The sequence below is a fragment of the Terrapene carolina genome, unplaced genomic scaffold (genome assembly GCF_002925995.2).
Source record: "Terrapene carolina triunguis isolate 2854851 unplaced genomic scaffold, T_m_triunguis-2.0 Scaffold229, whole genome shotgun sequence".
Classification (NCBI taxonomy): domain Eukaryota; kingdom Metazoa; phylum Chordata; order Testudines; family Emydidae; genus Terrapene; species Terrapene triunguis.
The window spans coordinates 451117-474502 of record NW_020664580.1 but is presented as its reverse complement, the minus strand read 5'-3'; the positions used below and the strand labels follow the sequence as shown (position 1 = coordinate 474502).

Sequence of the window (23386 nt, the reverse complement as noted above, 5' to 3'; positions counted from 1 at the left end):
GACCCTGCACCCAGTGAAATTAATGGAAGTTTTGCCAGTGGCTTCAGCTAGAATCAATAGATATAATTATAGAACCAAGTCATCCAAACTTTTTTGTTTAATGAGTGAAAACATTATTCATTGGTATTCATTAAATACAGCTCGGTTAGATAAAGAGGTTATTTATGAATGAAAACCTACATTGGGAAGGTTATCCTTAAAGAAACTTTTATTTGTATGTTAAGGAAGAATAATGATTGAAATGGGCAGGAGTTGCATATCAGCTCCTCTTTAGCTATTTTGTCATGTAACCTAGTCCTCTGAGATATCATTAAACCAAAGCGTGTTAACATTTTAAATTCTCATTTTAGTCAGTGAATGGAAAGAATCAAAAGATCTGCCTGTTGAGTGATTTGCTGCAACACCGTTGCAGACTATCTTAGAGAGGAGTGAACAGCTTGTTAAATGTTAAGTTCCTTTACAAGTTTCCATCTGTATAATGCATTCTTAAAAAGTATGCTTAAAAATAACTAGTCAAATTATCCTTAAGAACTTCTTTCTCAAATTATTTTACTTTCCTTTATGAGCCTGGAGAAACTGGACCCACCTAGAACTTATCACTGTTTGTTTGATTTTTGTCAACTAATTTAAATTTCACAGTCCCTTTCCTCAGATCCCAAAGGAGGTGTAGGGAAAGCAATAACTCTACATTTACTTTGTGAGATGCTCAGTAGACTTTTCTTTCTAAAAGGCCCCTTCTTCTCTGATGCTCAACATGCATTGATGTACAGTTTAAACACTAGCCGGTCAAACCCTGTTTAAGCTGACTTAGCCCATACTGGTTGAAAAGTGGATGTTTAACTAGTTCAGCAAATACCATTCCCAGGCAAATGTAGATAGGGCCTAAATTATCAACATTAAAATTCTAGGAAATCTCAAGAGTGCCATGTGTACTGTGGTGTCTACCGGGCTAGGGACCTGGCTACAATATTGTAGTTCTTGAGCCCCTTCCTCTGCACTCTTAAAATATGATGTGCATTTTTGTGCCCCATAGTTCAGTGCCAAGTTTCACCATGTAGAGGGCACTATCATAGTGGAACTGGGGGCATTTTTACATTATGGTTGCTACAGTGGCACTGCCGCTTTGCTGCTGTAGTGCCATAGTGTAGAATGCACAGTGATGAAGGGGGTTTTTCCATTGATGTAGGTAGTCTATTTTCCTGAGCAGCGGCAGCTAGGTTGATGGAAGAATTCTTCTGTCGATCTAGCAGAATTACAGCAGGGACTAGGTTGGCTTAACTGTGGCACTCAGAGAGGTGGATTTTTCACACCCCTGAGTGCTGTATCTATGTCAACTTAATTTTAAAGTGTAGATCAGGCCTGGGTTCCCCAGTGTGGCAGAAGTTACAATGTAGAGAAGGCCTTAGAATGATCAATGCTTTGAGAGGGAAGAAAGAGAATCAAACCTGACACAGTTCTGCAATTGCTATAAGACAGAGAACAGAAATAGATAAAGCAGTGAGGCACTGTAGCTTGCTAAAGCCAGGTTACACAAATCGGTTTTCCACAAAATCATAGGTCACTGCTAGCATTTAAAGCGGTACTTCAAAACAATTTGTTTCATTTATGATATTCTGCCAGTGACTTTACATCTAATTTATTTTTCTAATTTCTTACTAAGATTAAAGAGTTGCTATTCATTCTTCTCTAAAAATCATAAGGGTATATGTGCAAAGATGTGCATAGTATATTAGCTTTATTGTGAATCTCATGGCTAAAGATCCATGCAACATTTGGAATATTTGCTAACTAGTATTTACTATTTTTGTTTCTTTCATCAGAGAGAGACCTTTCCAATTTGTACAGTATACTGGAAACTAGGACTTGTTTTAAGCAGTCTTTATACAACATTATCTGTACAGAAGATTATAATTTGTGTTAATATTAAAATGTGAAGATACACCTCTACCCCGATATAACGCAACCCGATATAACACAAATTCGGATATAACGCGGTAAAGCAGTGCTCCGGGGGGGCGGGGCTGCGCACTCCGGTGGTTCAAAGCAAGTTCAATATAACGCGGTTTCACCTATAACGCGGTAAGATATTTTGGCTCCCAAGGACAGCGTTATATTGGGGTAGAGGTGTACTATAAAAGTAACTTTTCATCAGTTTTGGGTGACTGAGGCCTGGTTTACTTTAACAAGTTTTGTTAGCATAGCTGTCAGCTAGGAGTGTGAAAAAATCCCCCCCCTCCCAACCAATTTAGTGATTCTGGTAAAAGCCTTAGTGTAGACAGTAATATCCGTAAAAGTCTTTTTGCTGGTGTACCTTATTCTATTTGGGGAAATTGTATAAGCTATACCAGTATAGCTTACTGGCAAACCTTTCCAAGTGTAGACAAGGCCGGAGTTACAGTGTCCATGAAAGTGACAGAACACAGAGGTTAACACTAAGCCCAAGCTAACCTACAGAGATCTGTCGATCCATCACAATACTCAGGGCCGGCTCCAGGCAACAGGCAACCAAGCACATGCTTGGGGCGGCACCTGGTAAGGGGCGGCCAATCTTGGGGTGGCGGAGAGGCAGCGCGGCGTGGCATTCCGCGGGGGGTGGCGCTCCGGCGGCGCGGCACTTGGCTGGGGGGGGCGGCGCGGGGCGCAGCGCTCGGGGGGGGGGATTCCGGCGGCGCAGCGCTCGGCGGGGAGGGGCGGGCTCCGGCGGCGCGGTGCTCGGCGGGGGGGCGGCGCAGGACGCGGCGCTCGGGGGGGGTTTCCGGCGGAGCTCAGCGCTCAGCGGGGCGGTGCTTTTTTTTGCTGCTTGGGGCAGCAAAAAAGTTAGAGCCGGCCCTGACAATACTTGACTTGAACACAATTGTTGACCTACTGCTGAGTGATTGCAGAGTTTGCTTTGTGTGTGAACTGAATTGTGTGTGTACTGAAGACTTAGGCCTAGTCTATCCTACGTTATAATCCAAGACATGATTATTATCAGACAAAACAAAACCGCATTCTAACACAACGTGACACTGCCCTGGGATAACATACATGCAACAACGTAAGCAGGTTGTGCTTCACAGCCTCTCAAAGTGGAGCTGAACATGGTGTGGGTGGAGGATGGAGAAATAAGAGGAAGGAGGGAAGTGCCTCTGGCAGAAATCCCCCTCAACTCAGAGCAGCACCAACCCATTGCTTCTCCTTTGACCCAAATCCCACAATTCTCGGCTGCTGCAAAGGATTGTGGTACATGTGGATGGCAGGTCATTTTTTGGTTCAAGAATACATAGGGAGTGAGAACCTCCACAGCAGACCAGAGTATGGTGAAATAATGGTGTTAACACAATTCATAGACAGAGACAGAAGTGCTGGGGGTATTGGGATAAGGTGGCTGCTGTCATTTTTACCACCATGTTGTCCAACCTTCTCTGAAAAGTCTTGGACTGGCAAAAATACTAGTGGCCATGTACTGAAATCACCAGGCTAATTCAGATTTATACCCAGGAGTGCAGAGGTGAAAAAAATAACCTACTCTGCTACCTAGCTATCCCCAGCCACCTGTTTACAGAATAGCTACAACAGGTGCACCATTAGAATAAGCAGAAATTTCACTATTAATTCTTTACCGAGTTATTTGTCTGTGGGGAACTGCACCCCATCCTCCTTGGCACCTGCAGAACTGCTGTAATTCCATCCTACCTGTAGATTCAAATGCAAACTATTGTCCAGAATTGTTGGCTGGGAGTTCACCATATAGGTGAATGAAAGGCAGGAGCTGCAGCATTCAAAAGCTAGTTGTCAGAGCACATGGATCTCTAATTCAGTTTAAGAGCTAGATTCTCATACCTTTACTCATGGTGAATAGCACCTGATTCAGTGAGTGTTCCCATTGGCTTCAGTGGACTACTTCTGGGGTAAGATGCTACTCAGTGTGAATAAAGCTGTCAGACTGGCCCTATGAAAGGAGTGTATTCCCATTAATTCAAGTTGCAATAGATCCAGATGCATTGTTAGGGGGACATATTTCAGGATAGTGAGCTATTAAAATGGTATGACATTTCTTGATTAAACTTTAGAGGGTGACGTGAGGCATGAGGACAACTCTGTTTCTCTAATCATCTAATCAGGTCTGGTATAGGCTAGCAGTTAATCACTATTTTAAGAGCCTGGAGGGAAATATGGCTCCGTGAGCCCGATTCTTTCACTGCTGTGCTCATGGGGCACTGCAGCAATGTGCCACCAGGACGCACGTTTGGGGGGGGGGGGGGTGAATGTTCATAGCAAAAACCGCGCGCAATTGGAGACAAACCTTTCCACAGGCAAAGGAAAGTTTCAGCTGATACAAAACATCTGTTCATTGGGGGGAAACTGTTCCTTAATTATACCTGTTAGAATTCTATAGCATAGTGAGGATTTAGCATGAAGTCCAGTGGCTATTTCACAATATCAGGTTTTAAGACGTCTTCAAAATTCTTGTTCCATACTTTTAATTCCGGGCATTTCTCAGTCGTGTCTCTGTCTGAAAGCATAGCAAAAGGGAATCCTGACCCAAGTAAGTCTGGCTCAGCAAAATTCATTTTCAGGGATAAAGAATGTAATCCTTTCTCCTTAATGTGATAAATTGGTTGATAATTTACTGACTGGAGATGCAAGGAATGGAGGGAATGACCACCAAAAAAAAAAAAAAAACCCCTTTGAAAACCTGAATGCCATGGTTTGTAAACAGAACAATGGTTTTCAGGGACCCAAAACAATCTGAGGCAGTGCAGCCTTCATAACAAAGAGAAGATGCTAACTGGGAGGGACACTGGTTTTCTTTATTGGATTACTCAGGTTGTGGAAGGTACTTTCCAGCTGTAGAATTAATGGCCCAGATGCTCCTCAAAACTGACTGTGTTTCAGAATGTTTATTGAACACAGTTTGCCTCCTTCTCCCAGTGTTGTCACCTTAATCCAGTTTTAACCTGGTTTGGGGTCATTCACACAGCCAGAAGCAAAATGTTACAACTTGGTCTATTTCACAGGCCTACCCTGGAAACTTTAGGGACCTCTGCCATTGTTACACTAGTGTAGAGTTACCATACGTCCGGATTTTCCCGGACATGTCTGGCTTTTTGGTCCTCAAATCCCCGTCTGGGAGGAAATTCCAAAAAGCCGGACATGTCTGGGAAAATAGGGAGGGGTTGTGGGGCTTGGGTCCGGGCTGGAGCCGCTGGGGCCGGAGCCGGAGCCGCTGGGGCCGGCGGTGCTTGGCCGGTGGCCGGCGCTGCTCAGCCAGGGCCGGGGCCACTTGACCAGAACCAGGGCCCGAGCCGAGCCGAGCCGGGCTGGAGCCGCTGGGACCGGGGCTGGGGGTGCTCGGCCACTGGCCGGCGCCGCTCGGCCAGGGCCGGGGCCGGGGCCGGTGCCCTGGGGCCCGAGCCGAGCTGGAGTCGCTAGGGCCGGGGCCGGAGCCGCTCGGCTGGGGCCGGCGCGCTCGGCCAGAACCGGGGCCGGCGCCCCAGGGCCCGAGCCGAGCCAAGCCGGGCTGGAGACGCCGGGGCCAGAGCCTCTTGGCCGGGGCCGGCCGCCGGAGGGAGCCGCTCGGCCGGGGGGGCCAGACTGGGCCGCGCCTCCTCACCCCCCCCCCCCCCCCCCCCCCCCCCCCCCCGCCACCGCCCCAGCTTACCTGCTGCCTGCCTGCCTGCCTGTTTCAGGCTTCCCGCGAACATTTGATTCGCGGGAAGCAGGGGAGGGGGAGGAGCAGGGGGGTGGAGCGTTTAGGGGAGGGGGCGGAGTTGGGGCAGGGACTCTGGGGAAGGGCCGGAGTTGGGGCGGGGTCGGGGCCCCGTGGAGTGTCCTCTTTTTGGAGTATTAAAATATGGTAACCCTACACTAGTGCGAGTGCATCTACACTGGTGTTAGCCATGGTGGGAGCACTGGTATAGGCTGGCCTCTATCATTGTTACAATCATGTCACCAATCATTGTGTACCTCTGCAAGGTGATGAGGGAAGATTTTTCAATACATCTTAAAACATGGAGTCCTGACTGTTTGTTTTCTGGACTAATTTTCAGCAATCTTGGGCCCAGTTGTGTGCTAGTTGAGCAGAGTTATAGGTTGATATTAACATCACGAGAAACTCAGTGGTTTTGATTGAGTTTCAGATGAAAGTGAAATTCAGTCTTTCAGTGCAAAACTATATATGAGCTCAGCTGTACTCAGCATGGGTTAGGATCACAAGTAGTCCTTGAGTCAGGGGTGCACATCCACTGTTAAGCCAAACTGAAGCAAAGGTTCACATAAACTCCTGCAAAATTGAATTGCTGAGATTCCCTTAACAGTACTTCATTGCCAAACATCTCTAGTATCTCCCATTTATCTTGTTCCATCCTAGCTCAGAGATCTGGTCTCATTCTCCTTTCCTCTCAGTTCCTTTCTTATCTAACACTTTCTTATCTAGAACCAGCCCTACTAACAACAGCTGTAATATCAACCAAATTATGTTTGCATTTTGATTCTTTCACATTTTTTCTCTTTCTTTGCAGTTTTCCACTTGTCCCACAAAGTCACCCGCGTGGTTCCAGAGAGCGCTCTGCTGATTGTCCTTGGCCTCTTTCTGGGCGGTATCGTGTGGGCTGCAGACCACATTGCCTCCTTCACCCTTACACCAAATGTATTTTTCTTCTACCTGCTGCCACCCATTGTCTTAGATGCTGGATACTTCATGCCAAACAAATTGTTTTTTGGAAATCTTGGTACCATCCTTCTGTATGCTGTAATTGGGACTGTATGGAATGCTGCCACAACAGGCATGTCTCTCTATGGTGTTTACCTGAGTGGAATAATGGGTAAGTCTGATTCTCAAGAGTCATTGCTAATTAAAATGGGTACTGGCTGGTACATTAGTGTTGCATTACAGATAACTCTTTCCCACAGAAAAACACCAAGTATTAACTAGAGCTGGTTGGAACATTTTCAGGTAAATGAAACTTCAGAGTGGACAGAGCAGGGACTTGAACCTGGTTCTCCAACCTTGCAGGAGACACACACCACCCTACTTACCTACACACCTGAAAAGCTCGGGTTTCAAGCCAAAAAACACATGTTTTGACACAATTCTATGTTAACAGAAATATTCCAAAAGTGGTTTTTTTCGTTCCAGTGCAGAACGAATCTCAAAAGTTGCTGCGAAACAGAATTGTCCTCCACTCAGCTCTAGTATTAATTAAGCAAGGGCCCTCTAAGTGTATTTATATAATAGGTCATTGTTTCAACATTTAAAGCTAAAAACCACCCTGCTAGAGTAAGATTGAAGACCTGTAATACCAAGTGGCATTTGCAAGGGGCATTCTGCCTATGTAGTACTGATGAATGCGTAATGTCTCTGAGGTGATATGAGAAGCATACATAGCAACAGCTGTTACATCTTTTTGGGGAGGTGTAGTAGTAGCACCAGGTTTGGACCACTAGCAACTCAACGCCAGCAAATCAGAAGACCACAAGGGGGAATGGAGTCGTGGCTGCACTGCTGTTCAGATATGTCTCCTCCAGGGTGTGTAGCACATCTACCTGTACTATGACTTTCTAGTACCTATTACTCATGGAACTCAAGCACCATGATTCTGGAAGCCTTCTGCTCAGGTGCAAAAGGGGTAGTGCGGGTGGTTTCCGAATGCACTCACAGAGGAGCAAACAGAGGCAATCTGACCCAATATTGTTACTCCACTAAATAACTTCTAAAGTGAACTCTGATTCTAGAGAGGGAAAAATCTGCCATGAAGGAACAGACCATGATTAAACATAAAGGGTCAGAAATAGCCTCAAAGGTTGCTCCCACCATCCATTACAGGTGAAATAACAGTAATTTTTGGGTTCCGATTTTTAAAGTAGTGCCTGGGATTTAGCTACTTATTTTCCATTAAATTTAATGGAAAACATGTGGCTTCATTCCCTGCATAGCTTTGAAAATCCTACCTAGAGGTCTAACAGAGTAGGACCTCAATTTTTTTAAGTTTATAGGCACAATTGATTGAATCAACAATTTTGCACCTGCAAAATTTGAGATTTGGGTTTTTTTTTTAATTTGGCTGAGATATAATTTGCCTTACCATTTTTAATCAAATGTGAAATCTGTGTACCTTTCAAGGCTTTTAAAGTTGGTCAGGATCTGTTTTCTCTAATTTCTCTGTACTTTATTTAATCTAGTGTGTCTCTAGTGCTTATCACTATGGTGTCTGAGTGCCAAAAGTGATAGCTTTCTGCAGCAAGAAAGTCCTTCTGTAAGAACAGGTTCATAGTTTTGATTGTTTGGAAGAATGTACTTTTGCTCACCTCAGTGCCTTAACTTTGTGAAGCAGAGATAAGCAGAGGGCAAATGAACACAAGAAAACTTCCATTGTCTGTATGGTGATCTGGCAACCTCTGAGAAAAAGATGTTCCTTGCAAAGGAGAGCTGGAAGGAAGGAATTTGTTGCCTCTAAGGATCTGGTTCCATGTATTTATTGAAAACTTGGATTAGCACTCTGACAAGTTTACACTGGCTTCTGAGGTTACAGTAAAGCTAGGCAGCCATGTTGCTAGGATTTGTAAGCCTGATGACCATTTCTCACTTGCATAGTATTGTTCTGGGTGTTTGTGCTAAGGTTTAATGCTGCTGCTTAAAAAAAGGCATTATTGTGAAGTTAAATGGATGAGATTGCCTTACCTTGTTTTGCAGTAGACCTACACTCCCATGTAAACAAAATTGGTTTATTTTTGCACCTGAAGATAGCTGTGGGAGTGGCTGTAACATACTGGCTAGCATGTGAGATACCTTATACCTGTACTGGATAGAATGTGACTTGATCCAGTCCTGTAATTATTTGTGATAGGATTACCCTTTAGTGGCTGGAGGCCTACAAATAGAATATATATCAAGCAGTGTTGTCAGACCTCTGGCCCATAGGTCAGATCTGGCCCACTTAATATATTTGTGTGTCTTGTATGGCCTATGTTCACATGCTAAAGAATCATCGCTTATTTTTCTCTTTTTCAAGAAAGCTTCTAAACCCTCGTGATTGTGCTTGATTCCAATGTGATCAGAGCATCACCCAGGCAGGGTTGTCTTTCTGAGTTTGAAACAATGACTCAAGAGCTGTGAACTACCCTGTTGCCCTCTATTACCCTCAATGAGGTGTAACTATCTATAAAGCGTAATGATGATACTTTAAATGTCATAATTAATTTTTAATTGATGCTCATTGTAGGCACTGGGATGGTGAAGGGGTTGGGATTTAAGTCCACACCAAGATGGGAATGGGGAGCTGCTGCAGGGAAGGAAATGCAGAGGGACGAACAGAAGAGACACCCAAAGAAAGTAGGGGGGGGGGGGAAGCAAAAGAAGGATGGGAAAGGAAGTGAAAAAACGGGCAGAAATGGTTGTAGTCTTACTTATCAGAATATTTCCCCAATGAGTAATGCTGAATGGGACAATAAGATGATGACTAAATAAAAAATAAGATTGATAACTAGAACAAGTAATTTTTTACAAATCATTAAACATTTTGAAATGTCAAAATTATTTCCATTTTGCAGGGCTTGTAACAGACCAGTTAAATAAAAAGAGTCCTGACATTTTTAATCAAAATTTGTTTTGAAAATGTTATAAAAATGACTTTGTTAATGAAAAATGTGGATAAATGTTCAGCAAATGCAATTAAAAATATGGAAAATTTTGGGGAAAAGGAAACATTTAAGACAAAAGTTTGTTTTAAATAAAAGGCCATTTTCGGCACCCTTCCTCCCAACCCCCCGCCCCAAATATGTTCCAAAATTTTAACTAGCTTCAATAACTAAAATCGAGTTACAATATAAAGGCCATATTTTCCCCTTTATCTTTGTGCAAACTCTCATTGACAGCAATGGGAATTCCACTGTGGACTGAGGGTAGGTTGTATAGTCATAAATGTATTCCACAACCCTTAAATCACAGTTAAAAATGGGACTCAGCTCCTTCTGTTGAATAGGTTTGACACTCCTACAGCCTGCAATAGCATATGCATCACAGTCATCTGTAAATGGATGAGCCTGATTGCTTAAAACATTTAAAAGGAGACTGCACAAAGAACTAGATAATACACTGTATGCACCATATTTAGCTGACAGGATGATGTATTATGACCTATTAGATTCTTTTTCAGCTCTAATCGCAATTATGGAAAAGGCCAGAGAAGCTTGTCCCTGATTCAAACTATGTCACTTGCAAACAGAGATAAGTAGGACTTGAAAAGCTTACATGATACCAGCTAACCAAAGGATTAAATCTAATAGCCACATGCTGATATATAAGAAGGGAGAAAAGTCTGGGTACAGTAGCTACAGAGAAACCCAACTCTCCCACTCTGGCTGCTGGGAGAGGAAGGGTACTGGGATTCTTCTTAGTTCTTGGAGCCAGTTTGGGGATTTTACTTTTCATGTCATCCTCTGGAGAGTAGGTGCCTGGGAGTATTGCAGGGTTGTTATTTTGTTTGTTTTTACTTCAAATTTTATTATTCAGGCGAACAAAGATGAAAGTTTAATATCACTGAATGTATGGATGTATATCCATTGAAGACATAGTTGTGATAAAAGCAACAAACAGATTATATGTTTCTTCCAACTCCATTGACAGATGGAATTAGTAATTGATTAACTCTGATCTATTCCCCACTCTGAGAGCAGTTCACCTAAACTGGATTACATAGATTTCAATTTAAATGAGTGGAAACACCTGTTAAATATGATATTCAGTGTCCTTAGTTAGAACTTGTACAATTTGCAGAAGAAAAGTATAGAACAGGCAAGAAGATCAAAATAATAATGAAAAGGAAATGCTACTTTAAAAGTATATTTGGAAGAAACATAACTTAAATGTTAAACTAATGCTCACTGTCACCCTTCCACATTCACAAGGGAAAAAAGGAAAACCAATCCCAAGTCATGCTGACTGTTTCCCCCCCAATCATAAAACTAGCACTCACACTGTTGCTATTACTGGTGGAACTACACGGACAGTGAATTCCCACTTAATGAATTCCAGTTATGAAGTTTAGCAATGTAGACAAGGTCATAGTTTCCAGGTGACTTCCAGAGTGAAAATTGTTCTATAATTCTTTAGTGGCAGCGCATTGAATTAGAGGGTATGGGTGGTAGGTTTAATAGCCTAAGTAAAACTCAGGTTTAGCAATCCCACCTCTCTTGACACTATTTTGTAATATTTATAGATGCACCCTAACCTTCCCATCAGTATTTGCTCACTAGCTTTTGGAAGTTCTTAAAGAATGTAGCAGCAATCATAATTGGTAACATATAAAACAGATAAGAGATGTAGGTGAGCCAATTCATTTTAAAGGCATTTGTCTTACAGTGTCATGATATCCATAGTTATTGCCATTGAACTATCTCTTCCTTAAACACAGCAAGGAGGGTAAGAATGTTACGGAATCTTTATTTGGAGTCAGGTGCAGGGCCAGCTTCAGAATTTTCTGCCTGCCAGGCCTGAAAATATTTTGCCACTGATGCCACCCTGCTTCCCAATCACTCAAGCACCCCCCGCAACCTGACTGTGACCTGCCCCCCGCCCCTGCTCACCACCACTCTATATAAATGTGAATGAAGATGACTGTCTCTGTTTTATAAATAAATAGAGTAACTATGTGCTTCTGAAAACCAGGAATGTCTCTGTTCCTGTAATCCTTGTCAGCTTTACAGAAAATGATATTATCCTGCTTGTTGGTGATGGGACGGAGAGATGGTGTCTATTCCTCTCCCATCTTATTTGCTGCTGCCAGATGGGGGTGGGTTGTGTCTGGTCCTCTACCCAGCCTCCAATTTTGGGTCCTCCTCCTGAGTGAATAGCTCCATGCATTTTGTAACAAACATTTGAAAGTCAGTTCCTCCTTCACTTACCTGCCAATCCCTAAGTACTCTGGACTTGAAAAGTTACCTCCACACATACTCACCAGAAGGAGAGAGCCTATGAGCCTGGGGGAAGTGTGCCCACACTGCCATGCTACAAACAATGCCACACCAAGGCCACAGCTCTTCAATGTTCATTACCAAACTGTTACTCCCAAATCAATACGTCAGTTCTGTCCCCCTCACCCCAAAGCAAAATAACTTCTGGTGCACACGTACACCAATTAATAAAATGGGGCTCTCCACCATCCCTTTCGATAAATGGATTCTGGGCTCTTCCCTACTTCCCCCACCCTTCACGAATTTTGAACTCCCTGTAGTTAATAAATACTGCCCCCTGCCCGACTCCCATTAATTAATTCAGGTGCCTTCCTCTGCCCATTAATGAATTCTGAGCCCCAGATAAATGAATGGGACTCCATATCCGTTTGTACAACTTCTCTGGAGCTGCAGGGTTCTGGGATGTGCCAGGAGACCCTTAGCAGGAATGTCAGCTTCTCTGCGCCTCTCCCTTCCTCTTTAAGGAAAAGTGCGTGTGCCACACTTTTTTCCTGCTCCTCTCCTGCCATCTGCAAAGAGCAGTTGGCTCTGCCACTCCACACTCTGCCTCTCCCTCCCCTCCTGAGAAAGAGGAGCACTTCAGGGGGCTCCTCTGCTTCCTGGCCACCTCCTTACCTCCTATGAAGGACCAGGGTTGCTCTGCTCCGTTGGTCTTCCTTGCTCTGCCGGGAAGGAACCAATTGCTTGTCAGTCCACCTGCCTGGGCAACATTTCCAGTCTCTCTAGGCTAGCAGGCGACTTGGCTTTTTAAACAGTGAGTCATCAAACATGACTTGGCTCCCTGCATGGATGAAGTGCTAGTGACATCATCAATAAAACTGTGGCCTCACAGCTTGGCAAGTAAGTGAAGGAGGAAATTATTTTTAAATATTTCATTTTAAAATGCATGTGTTTGTAATTTCTAAGGGTCTCCTATATTCTGCCGACCTTCCCGTTTGAGATGCTTGCATTACTGTTCCCTGTCCTGTGGATACACTCCGAGGCTATCTGCTTCCAGGGCTATCAATCTGGAACCATTGTTCAGCATGAAATTAAAGTGCTTTTATAGAAGAACTAAATGAAGTTAATCTCCTAGATGAGAACAAAAATACTGAAATAAATGTTGAGTTAGTCTGATACCATAATCAATTTTCTTGCGGGTGCCCAACCGTGGGCTGCTTACTCACACAAAATTCACTTTTGCTTCAGTGGGAGTTTTGTCTGAATAAGGAGTCCAGAAATGTGCTTTGAGGACAAATTCTGCACTTAATTACATAGGTGTAACTCCCTTGAACTGATTGTAAGTAAGTGAGAGCAGAATTTGGCCTGTAATGTAAAGAGTGTGCTACTAATTTGGGGCTGGTTGCTTCAGGACCATAAGGAGAATCATCTTGCTGGTGGTTTTACATATCTGTACCTTTTTGTTTTGTTTTCCTAGGCCAGCTCGACATTGGGCTGCTGGACTTCCTTCTGTTTGGCAGCCTGATAGCTGCAGTGGACCCTGTGGCTGTACTGGCTGTGTTTGAAGAAGTTCATGTCAATGAAGTTCTGTTTATTATCGTTTTTGGGGAATCTCTGCTGAACGATGCTGTAACTGTGGTAAGAGGATTTCATATCCAAGAATCACCCCAATTCTGGAGGGTTTATTCTGAACTAATATATCCACCATGGAATAAAGTAGCGTACTGTCTGTGGCTATCTGCTCATGTGTCAGCTACCACACACAAGTTCTACTAGCTTGTCTTCCTTGTTTGCAGACATTTTGTTGCAAGTATTAATTATCTGATACGAAGAGGGCATGCAGGTCGCATAGTATGTTCCTATTCCCTGGTTGGATACATATAACTCTTAAAATGAGGTTTCTGGTACAAATACTTTATTTGCCATTTCTAGTCATCATGACTATCATGTTTTACTAAATTTATTTCCTGAAGTTTTGGGATATCCTCTGCTAGTTCTTTGAACTGCTTGTATTCATTTTGTCCAATTTTGCATATGCTCTTAATCTATGTACACCTCTCACATACCTTCTTTGTTTATGTCATCTTGGCCTTTCCAACTTTCATCACTATTTATCTGATTGCTTCCACGGTCATTACTGACAATGTTGCTTCTCAGTGACATTCATTTATCAGATGACAAAAGTTGCAGTGTTACCAGCTCTTCTGATTTTATTGCGAGTCTTGCAGCGTGGGGTATTTTTCTTAAAGCCCCAGCTCTGGGAATCCAGAGAATCCCAAAGGAATCTCAACTTTCATTTTTTAAAATGTTTCTCGACCTGATGGTTTCAGGGAAAAGTTTTAAAATGTGACCCCAGTGCTTTGTAAAGTCCCAGAAACCAAAAAGCATATAAACAGAACTTAAAATGCATTGTTTTTAAAAATCTCATGATTTTTGAATACTTGGAGTTGCAATACTGTGGTCAGCAGTTGGATATCTATAAATATCTCTGAGGACTACAATGTAGAGGAATAAGAGACTTATAATACAGCCTAGCTAACTCAAGTTATTTCTGTAACATCTCCTTACTAGCCCTGTTCCTGTAGCAATGAAAGTGTTATCATAATTCCCCAAATATTATCCTCAATTTCCAAAGCACGGTGTTTAATTTTTGCCCGGAAGACCCATTTGGTGCTTACCAAAGTAGAATTCTGCTCTTTGTTCCAGGGTACATTTTAATTAAATAAACACTATATCGAAGAGATGATTTGATAATCAAATTATTTTGCTTTTAATTTCTTGGTGCTTTATTTTGCCTATCCACTCCCTTTTGGATGCAGAAAACTTAAAATATTTTTTTAACCCACAAATCACCCTCTGTGCTAAAATGATAATTATAATCCATTTATCATGATTCTCACTTTTCTTCATCTTTCTTTACTATCCATACCTTCTTTAAAAAAACTTCCATCAATCACTTTGCTGCTACAGTGATAGGCTCTATGGAAGACCCTTGGACACACTGGCAGACAAAACAGCCAGTTTTTCAGATAGATATATTCTACAGATTTCATTTTTATCATATTTTGGCCTCTTGCTATTTGATTATGTATTCTCTAAACAGTTTGCTGCTTCAAAATAAATGGATTTTTTTTACCTCAGTCTAACAAAATTTCAGGATTTACAGACCCATACATGTGATGATTTTAATTGGCTTGATTCAGGAACAAATGCTAAGAGAAGCTACTTTTCTTTTTAGGTGCTGTACAATGTGTTCGACTCTTTCGTTGCAATGGGAGCTGATAACGTGACTGGGGTGGACTGCGTAAAAGGCATTGGTGCGTACAATTTAATTATACGTTAATCGTTGATAAAAGTCTGCAGGATTGTAATAATAAATCATTGTAACCCTGTCAGCGTATGGCCTTTTGTAGCAGTGTGGGACCCACCACTGCAACACCTCCTGCTGGCCGTTCTGGAATTAGTTCAAGTCCTTCCACAGGGCGCCCTCCTCCGGTGGTGTCTCGCTCGCTGTGCCCCGCTCCACTGTCTCTCCCGCTTTTGGGGGAACCGGCAGTCTATAGTCCAGCCACTCACCTTGGTGGCCTGCTGCAGTCACCAGTCTAGTCCCTTGCTCTGGGGCAAACTGCAGTCTGTGTTGGCCACTTCTCTCAGGGCAAGTGGGGGTAGCCCTAGCACCTTAACTGCCCTTCCTCCTTAACCGCCCCCGGCCCACCCCCATTCCACCTCTTCCCCCAGCGACCCTGCACTCACCGGCAGCGGCGGGAAGTGGAGCAACCCAGCCCCAGCCTGCTCTACTCTGCCAGCTCCCAACCACGGCGCTCCGCTTCCCGCTGCCGGTGAGTGCGGGGGTTAGGGGAAGGATCGCTCCCCGCACTCACTGGCGGCAGGAAGCGGAGAGAGGCGGTCCCAGCCCGCTCCGCTTCCCTTGCCCCAGCCCCAGCCATGTCGCTCGGGTTGGGGAAAGGACTGCCCCCGGCTCTCACCGGCGGCGGGAATCAGAGCACCATGGCTGGGAGCTGGTGGAGTAGAGCGGGCTGGAGCCGGGCTGCTCTGCTTCCTGCCGCTGCCGGTGAGTGGTGGGGGATCCCTTTCCCCAAGACCCTTCCCCTGAGCGACACAGCTGGGGCCGGGGCGAAGGATGCGGAGTGGGCTGCTCTCAGCCCCCCACTAATCCCCCGGGCCACTCTGGGCCTGTGGGCCCCCCAAAAGTGGCCCCCACAGCTTCTGTCTCCCAGACCCTGGGGGGGGAGGCCTGGGGCCCCACACAGCCCCCCAGTGGGGGGGCTGCATAGGGCACCCAAATGGTTAGGGACGGCCCTGGCTGTAACCCACTCCTTTCCTCTAGTACAGGGGTCGGCAACCTTTCAGAAGTGGTGTGCCGAGTCTTCATTTATTCACTTTAATTTAAGGTTTTGCGTGCCGGTAATACATTTTAATGTTTTTTAGAAGGTCTCTCTCTATAAGTCTATATATTATATAACTAAACTAGTGTTGTAAAATAAACAAGGATTTCAAAATGTTTAAGAAGCTTCATTTAAAATTAAATTAAAATGTTGATCTTACGCTGCTGGCCCGCTCAGCCCACTGCTGGTCTGGGGTTCTGTTCACCTAGGCTGGCGGCGGGCTGAGCGGGGCCTGCGGCCGGGACTCCGGCTGGCAAGGGTCTGGTAGCCAGAATCTGAGACCAGCAGCGGGCTGTGCGGGGCCGGCGGCCAGGACCCCAGACCAGCAGTAGGCTGAGCGGCTCAGCCCACTGCTGCTCAGGGGTTCCATCCGCCGGCTCCTGCCAGCCGAGATCCCGGCTGCCAGACCTGCTTGGCCTGCTGCCGGTCTGGGGTCCCGGCCCTGCCCACATACAGTGGGTACCTACCTTCTCCCTGGTTCTGTCCCATTCTCTTCCTCTCTCTGCACTGAGCTGAGGGTGGGAGTGCACTGAGCACAGGGCTGGGGGCGAAGGGTCTGGCCAGGAGCTAAAATGAGGGAGGGGGCTCAGGGTTGGGGCAGGAGGATAGGGTGTGGGGCACTTAGCTGGGCAGCTCCCATTTGGTGCGAGGGGTGAAGGTGGGAATTTGGGGTGTGTGTGTGCAGGAGCTCCCATTTGGTGTTCAGGGTGGGGGTGGGGATGTGGGGGGTGCAAGAGTCAGGATGGGGGGTGGTGTATGGGGCGTGGGGGGGGCTGGGTTTGTGGGGGGGTGCAAGAGTCAGGGCAGAGGGCTGGGGGCATGTGAGGGTGGTGCAGGTGTCAGGGCAGGGGGGACTGGGTATGTGTGGGGGTGCCAGAGTCAGGGCTGGGGTCATGGGGGGGGTGAAGGAGTCAAGCAGAGGGCTGGGTGTGTATGAGGGGGGTACAGGGCAGGGGTCTGGGGGGTGTACGGGGCACAGGGCTCAGGGCACGGGCCTGGGGTTGTGCGGCGCTGTGGGGCTCAGGACACGGGTCTGGGGGGTGTGCGGGGCTGCGGGGCTCAGGGCAGAGGGCTGGGTGTGTGTGGGGGGGCGTCAGGGCAGAGGGCTGGGTGTATGTAGGGGGGGTCAGGGCTCAGGGCAGAGGGCTGGGTGTATGTGGGGGGGTCAGGGCTCAGGGCAGTGGGCTGGGTGTGTGTGGGGGGGTCAGGGCAGGGGACTGGGGTGTGTGTGCCCCTATTCCACCTAGCCCCCCTTCCCCAAGGCCCTGCCCCCGCGTCTTCTCTGCAGACCCCGGGACTCCCATGCCCCATCCAACCTCCCCTGCTCCCTGACTGCCCCCTCCAGAGACCCCCCCGCCCCAATCACCCCACCCGGGATCCCAGCCCCTATCCAACCCCCCCTGCTCCCTGTCCCCTGACTGCCCCCACCCCTTATCCAACCCCCCCCCCCACCCGGCCCCGGCCCCCTTACCATGAGGCTCCTAGCAGCATGTTCTGCTCCGCGCACAGCCAGACATGCTGCCCCGCAGAAGCGGGCAGCCCCGCCCCTCAGAGTGCTGTGCGCATGGCGGCATGGCTCCAGGGGAGGGGGGAAGGTGGGGGAGGGGCCGGCGGCTTGCTGCGCTCGGCCCGGCGCTCTGGCTCGGGAGCGCGGACCCCGCAGCTTGCCGCACCAGAAGAGTGGGGCCATTTGCCCAGCCCTGCATTAGGGTGTGCCTGGGTACACCCTATGCGCACGCCTATGCTTCTGCCCCCTGCCCCCGCGGGGGTGGAGAAGAGCGGGCCGGGCTGGGCTGACCAGGATTTTTAATGGCACGCTGCTCCGGCAGGCAGCAGCGTGCCATTAAAAATCGGCTCGCATGCCATCTTTGGCACGCATGCCATAGGTTGCCGACCCCTGCTCTAGTAGGAGGACTTTTGTAGCCGCAGCATTGTAGTTAAAGGGTTATATAGATATATATTCCCCATCTGTTTTAAGTAATCAGGATTTGACAGTGGTTACCAAGCAATGTTGTCTAAGATGTTGCAGTTCTTTCGCATTCTAAGCATAGGGAAACACTGTATCATTTTATGTACCACTGTGTTAATGGTGACCCAGGCATATAATTTTGTATGTGGTCTGGGGAAAATTTGTCTTTATGGCGTAATGGGGAAATTTGTTTGGGGAAAACTCTTGGCTTTTGAGCAATCTCACTGTGGTGACCTCTAACAATAAAACCATGTGTTTCCCTGAAAAGGTTGAGAATTCCATATATATACAAAGCATTCAAAAGTGATAAATATGTGTTTAGGGGGTTTTTTTAGGTAGCTGAATTATGTCTCAGAAAGATGGGGGTCTAGTACCATCCCCCAACATCGTTAACCATTTGATAGGAGAGCCAGTAATAATTAAGCCAGTTAGAAGGTATTGATTTTCTTTTTAAATCAGTATAATTTGCATTTCCTTGTTTCAGTGTCTTTCTTTGTGGTGAGCCTGGGTGGAACATTTGTTGGCATTGTCTTTGCGTTCCTGCTCTCGCTGGTCACTCGCTTCACCAAGCATGTCAGAATCATTGAACCTGGATTTGTGTTTGTGATCTCATACCTGTCCTACCTCACAGCAGAGATGCTTTCTCTTTCTGCCATCCTTGCGTAAGTCTTTTATTTTATTGTTCTCCCTGGCAGTGCTGGAGATGGAGTGTGGTTTTTAAAGCCAATGAAATGTTAGATTTAAAGCACAGAGGAAAACTAGAGAATACTACACATAAAAAAATGAGGACCTGTTCTTAAAATCATGATCATAAGTAAGCAATGGGTTACAGATCTAAAATACAGCTTTGAAAAGGAGTGAGGTTTCCAGGGTCCGCTTTGCAGCATGATGGTCCTTATTGTAGAATATACTTATTTGTTGGTCCCATATATGAATGCTAGTGCTTTGATCATAACTGCATAGAAATTCAAATTTTCATTCTGCCACAGAATTTGTGATTAACACAAACATTTTCTCAAGCATGAGACAAAGGAGAGTATTGCTCTGACACGCTGCGCTCTCCGCTTACAGATTTTAAACTGCCAAATTTTATATTATTCTTTTAAACTTTCTCCATATGGCCAATTCCCTGGCAATCAGCTAACTAGGTATCAGGATAGGCAGAGTAAATTTGCCTGCCCTGTACTGAATCCCAGTGTGATCTTTCCCCTCTGCTGTATGTTGGTTCTGAGCATACCGTCCATCTCAGTTTTGCCTACTCACTTTCAGTTGTTATTAGCCTCTTCTGTTTCACAGGCTCTCAACCAGAGCAACACCATAACCAGTATTTTCAAGATCTGAAAAACCTACTGCAAATGTCAACTTAGGTTTATATCTAATGTAAGCTTTAAAGTATTGACTGTGAAATAGTCTGGAAAGTTGAAAGGCAGAGGAAGCTGGAGTTTTTTATGATCTAATTAAACATTATCTTAGGGGGTGGGTGTTTGTGGTATGTTTTCCTTCATAGTTCAAACTCTACAGTATTCATTTAGATGCATTTATTTATTTCAAGAATACAATTGGAAGCTTTTTTTCCCTGTCTGGCAACTAAAGTAGAGAGAGAAATATGTTGCAACAAATATTATTATTCAAAGAAATGATGGGTTTCTTTTCAGAATAACTTTCTGTGGTGTCTGCTGTCAAAAATATGTCAAGGCTAATATTTGTGATCAGTCTTCTACCACCGTGAGGTATACCATGAAAATGTTGGCAAGTGGATCTGAGACTATTATATTCATGTTCCTGGGAATTTCAGCTGTAAATCCAGACATCTGGACATGGAACACAGCTTTTATACTATTGACTTTGGTCTTCATCTCAGTGTACAGAGTCATTGGTAAGAAAAACTGTCATTCAATTTTTGCAGTGTTGATGCAAAACGTATTTTCATGCTATACGGGATCATGGCATTTAGGGGCTTGTGCTGTTTGATATGCACCCCTAGTTCTCAGTAATCTCAGTTGAAGTTATTACTACTGATGGTGGGTAGGAGAATAGATTCTTTAGTAAGCTTCATCATTTGCTGGAATCATAGACCGTTTTAATAAGCTGTGTCAGGTAGCACACCTGAGTCACCCAAGGACTAATTTCCTGGATTTTGCTGGCACTGGCAAATCTGTAGATCGAACGGACTTTATGCTTAGAACTTCTACCTAAACAAAAGACTTGCATTTTTTGTCAACCATCTCTTTACTCCTCCCTCTTCCCTTAGCTCTTTTAATTCTATAATTAAGAGATTATATTAAGCTAATTTTATGCTTGGCTTCAAGCTTGAGACATGGTGATGTAACGCCCAACACAATTATAGCTCATATTCACTGGTATACGGTGCAAGTGATTTCCAATGGCTGGTGAGAAAGAAAGAATGAGAGGCAGTGCTACTGCACCCATTTGGTGTACTGCAAAGTAGCAGGGATTAGCTGTCATTTTATTGGCACTATATAAATGATTCACTTTCAAATATGTCAAATTCCAAATGATGAATATGAATTTACTAGGGTGTAGCTTATATTCAAGTCTGTACTATTTAACCATTGCTTTGTTAAGTGGCAAAAAAAGACACCCATGTAGTATGCTAAAGTACTCCTTGAGCGGCATGTACACGCTCACATTTGCATACAGACACCCGGAAAAGAATTAAACAAAACTTGGCTCGTGAAGGCTCCAATACTTGAGTTCAAAGCAAATACAAATAAAACCCTATAGTTAGATGGCTGCTCTTGCCTTTTTGGTTGGAGCCTCCTGGCGCATGAGTGGAGGGTCTAACCCTATGTCCTTCCAGATAGCATTCTGCATAGCAAACTGATATAGTCTAATTAACTACCTCTCCCAGCAACCACCGGGATTGTGTGCCGCTTCAATAAACTGTTACATCCTTGGCTGTTAGCATTTTTGACGTAATCCTGGGTAACTAATGGTGTTGCTGTATTGGTGGAATATACACAGGGGCTCTCAGTAAGAGTCATCATCAATAGCCAAAATAAAATTTAAAAATATCAACAATGACAATAAGTGTCAGTGAAATAATTAAAGTAGATGGTTGATTAAAAACACTGGAGATATGGTGATGTCGGGCCTTACATAATTACAGCTCATGTTCTCCTGGAGGAACCGCAGTGGTGACCTGAATTTCTTTACAAAGATCCCTCCCACCACCAGGCGTGGGTCACAATCTGCACTCCTGAGCACAGGGACTACTCCTGGGGAGAAGTGCACAGAAGGGGAGGGATGCCTTCCTCTGCTGCCCTACCACAGAAGGGAGCACACAGTGAGTGCACCCCTATATGGGATGATGCAGCACTCACTTCCTCTGCACAGCTGGAAGCTCCATGAGGCATTGTACCTTCTTGATCTGCAAGTCCCCCCCAAGCTCTTGCAGAGGGATACATCTCTGCAAGGACCCCAATGTAGAGTGCTGGTGTAATGCCACAGTTTAGCCCCCGAGACACAATGGTATGCAGTCAAAAAATCTGCAGTATGACATGTTAATGGTATCACATTGCCTCCCGAAATCAACACCATTATAACATCACTGTCTTCTTGAAAATAACAGAGTAAAATGTCATAAATCATTTCTTACTGCACTGGAAATTCTGCTCTACTCTTCTTCCTCTGTTACGTTTCAAGTAGCACCACCCAGGAGGCCAGCCTGATGATATAATAGTGAATTGGGTTGCCATCAAGGGGCGTGAAATGGGGTCCTTATGGATTGTGGCAGTGGAGACCTGAAGAGATATAGGTTGAAATCTTGGCCCCACTGAAGTCACTGGAGTTTCAATGGTTATGGGAGGGGTGGGAGGGTCCCAGAGCTCAGGCTCCAGCCAGAGCCCTGAAGTCTACATAGCAATGAAACAGCCCCTCAGCCCGAGCCCTGTGAGCCCGAGTCAGCTGCGGGTTTTTCTTTGCTGTGTAGACATACCCAGTTAGGGTGACCGGATAGAAAGGGTGAAATATCGGGACAGGGGGTGCGGGGTGATAGGTGCCCATATAAGAAAAAAGCCCCAAATATCGGGACTGTCCCTATAAAATCGGGACATCTGGTCACCCTATACCCAGTGGAGCCAGAATTTCACCCAGTGTTCCCACACTGCAAGGATATCACTCCTGAATTAACCCGTCTGGCCAACACTCAGAGCAGGGATGCTGATTGATGGAGAGAGCTGCATCCATTTCCTTTGGTTGGAAGCGAGGGGGATGGTCACAAGGATGCAGGACCTTAGAACCTACTGAAAGGAAGAGAGTAATAAATGTAACAGAGAGTTTGTTTTTAAAGGAAGATGGTTAATCCATTTCTGTTACACTTCAGTGAGCCTGTGACTTTTGTTTTTATAGGTGTAGTGATACAGACATGGGTTCTAAACCACTACAGGGTGGTCCAGCTGGAAATAATAGACCAAGTCGTAATGTCGTATGGTGGACTACGGGGAGCTGTTGCTTTTGCTCTAGTTGCACTTCTGGATGAGAAAAAAGTGAAAGAGAAAAACCTATTTGTCAGCACAACTATTATTGTTGTGTTCTTTACCGTTATATTCCAGGTAATTGAATTAATTGATTCTGCTTCTTAAAAAGAGGAGGAGGAGGTCCAAAAGGTATGGACGTGCCCCTCCATTTAAAGCAGTTCTCAGCTGCAGGTGAGGTACTGTTTCAGTGAGCCAAAAACATAATTGGCTTTGTAATTTTAGTAGCAAAGATCCCATTTTATGTTTTCACGTGGCACCACAGGGGACAAAACACAATTTGCTGTGTGCTAAAAAATGTTCAGCCTTAACAACTGCAGTGTATTAATAGCGCTCAGGTTAATATTTGAATGGGTATCCTTCCCCTCAGTTGAATAACCAAGGGAAGCAGTCTTTTTACTGGTAATTACAAATATTAAACTGCTTTACCATACGCACTCTGATGCATGTTTTTAAAAGGTATAAAAAAGGAATAGAAAAAACATAATTCTACATGAAATCACAATTTTTGGATAAATAAATCAACATTTACTTAAGTGGAACTAAGGTGACTGACACCAGCTAAGGAACTGGCTCAGATAGATTATAATGTTCTTAACGTGTCCGCATTTCAGAACAGACTG

At 45.1% G+C, this 23386-nt stretch overlaps 1 protein-coding gene across 1 annotated transcript in view; it reads left to right on the top strand.

Annotated features, from left to right (window-relative positions):
- Positions 1 to 23386, top strand: part of SLC9A3 (solute carrier family 9 member A3) — a 68699-nt gene that overhangs the window by 23741 nt on the left and 21572 nt on the right. The window contains exons 2-7 of the mRNA XM_024218573.2: positions 6504 to 6806; positions 13370 to 13530; positions 15131 to 15209; positions 18752 to 18929; positions 19923 to 20143; positions 22639 to 22841. Of these exons, the coding sequence (XP_024074341.2) occupies positions 6504 to 6806; positions 13370 to 13530; positions 15131 to 15209; positions 18752 to 18929; positions 19923 to 20143; positions 22639 to 22841 (1145 nt within the window). The remainder of the gene's footprint in view (positions 1 to 6503; positions 6807 to 13369; positions 13531 to 15130; positions 15210 to 18751; positions 18930 to 19922; positions 20144 to 22638; positions 22842 to 23386) is intronic.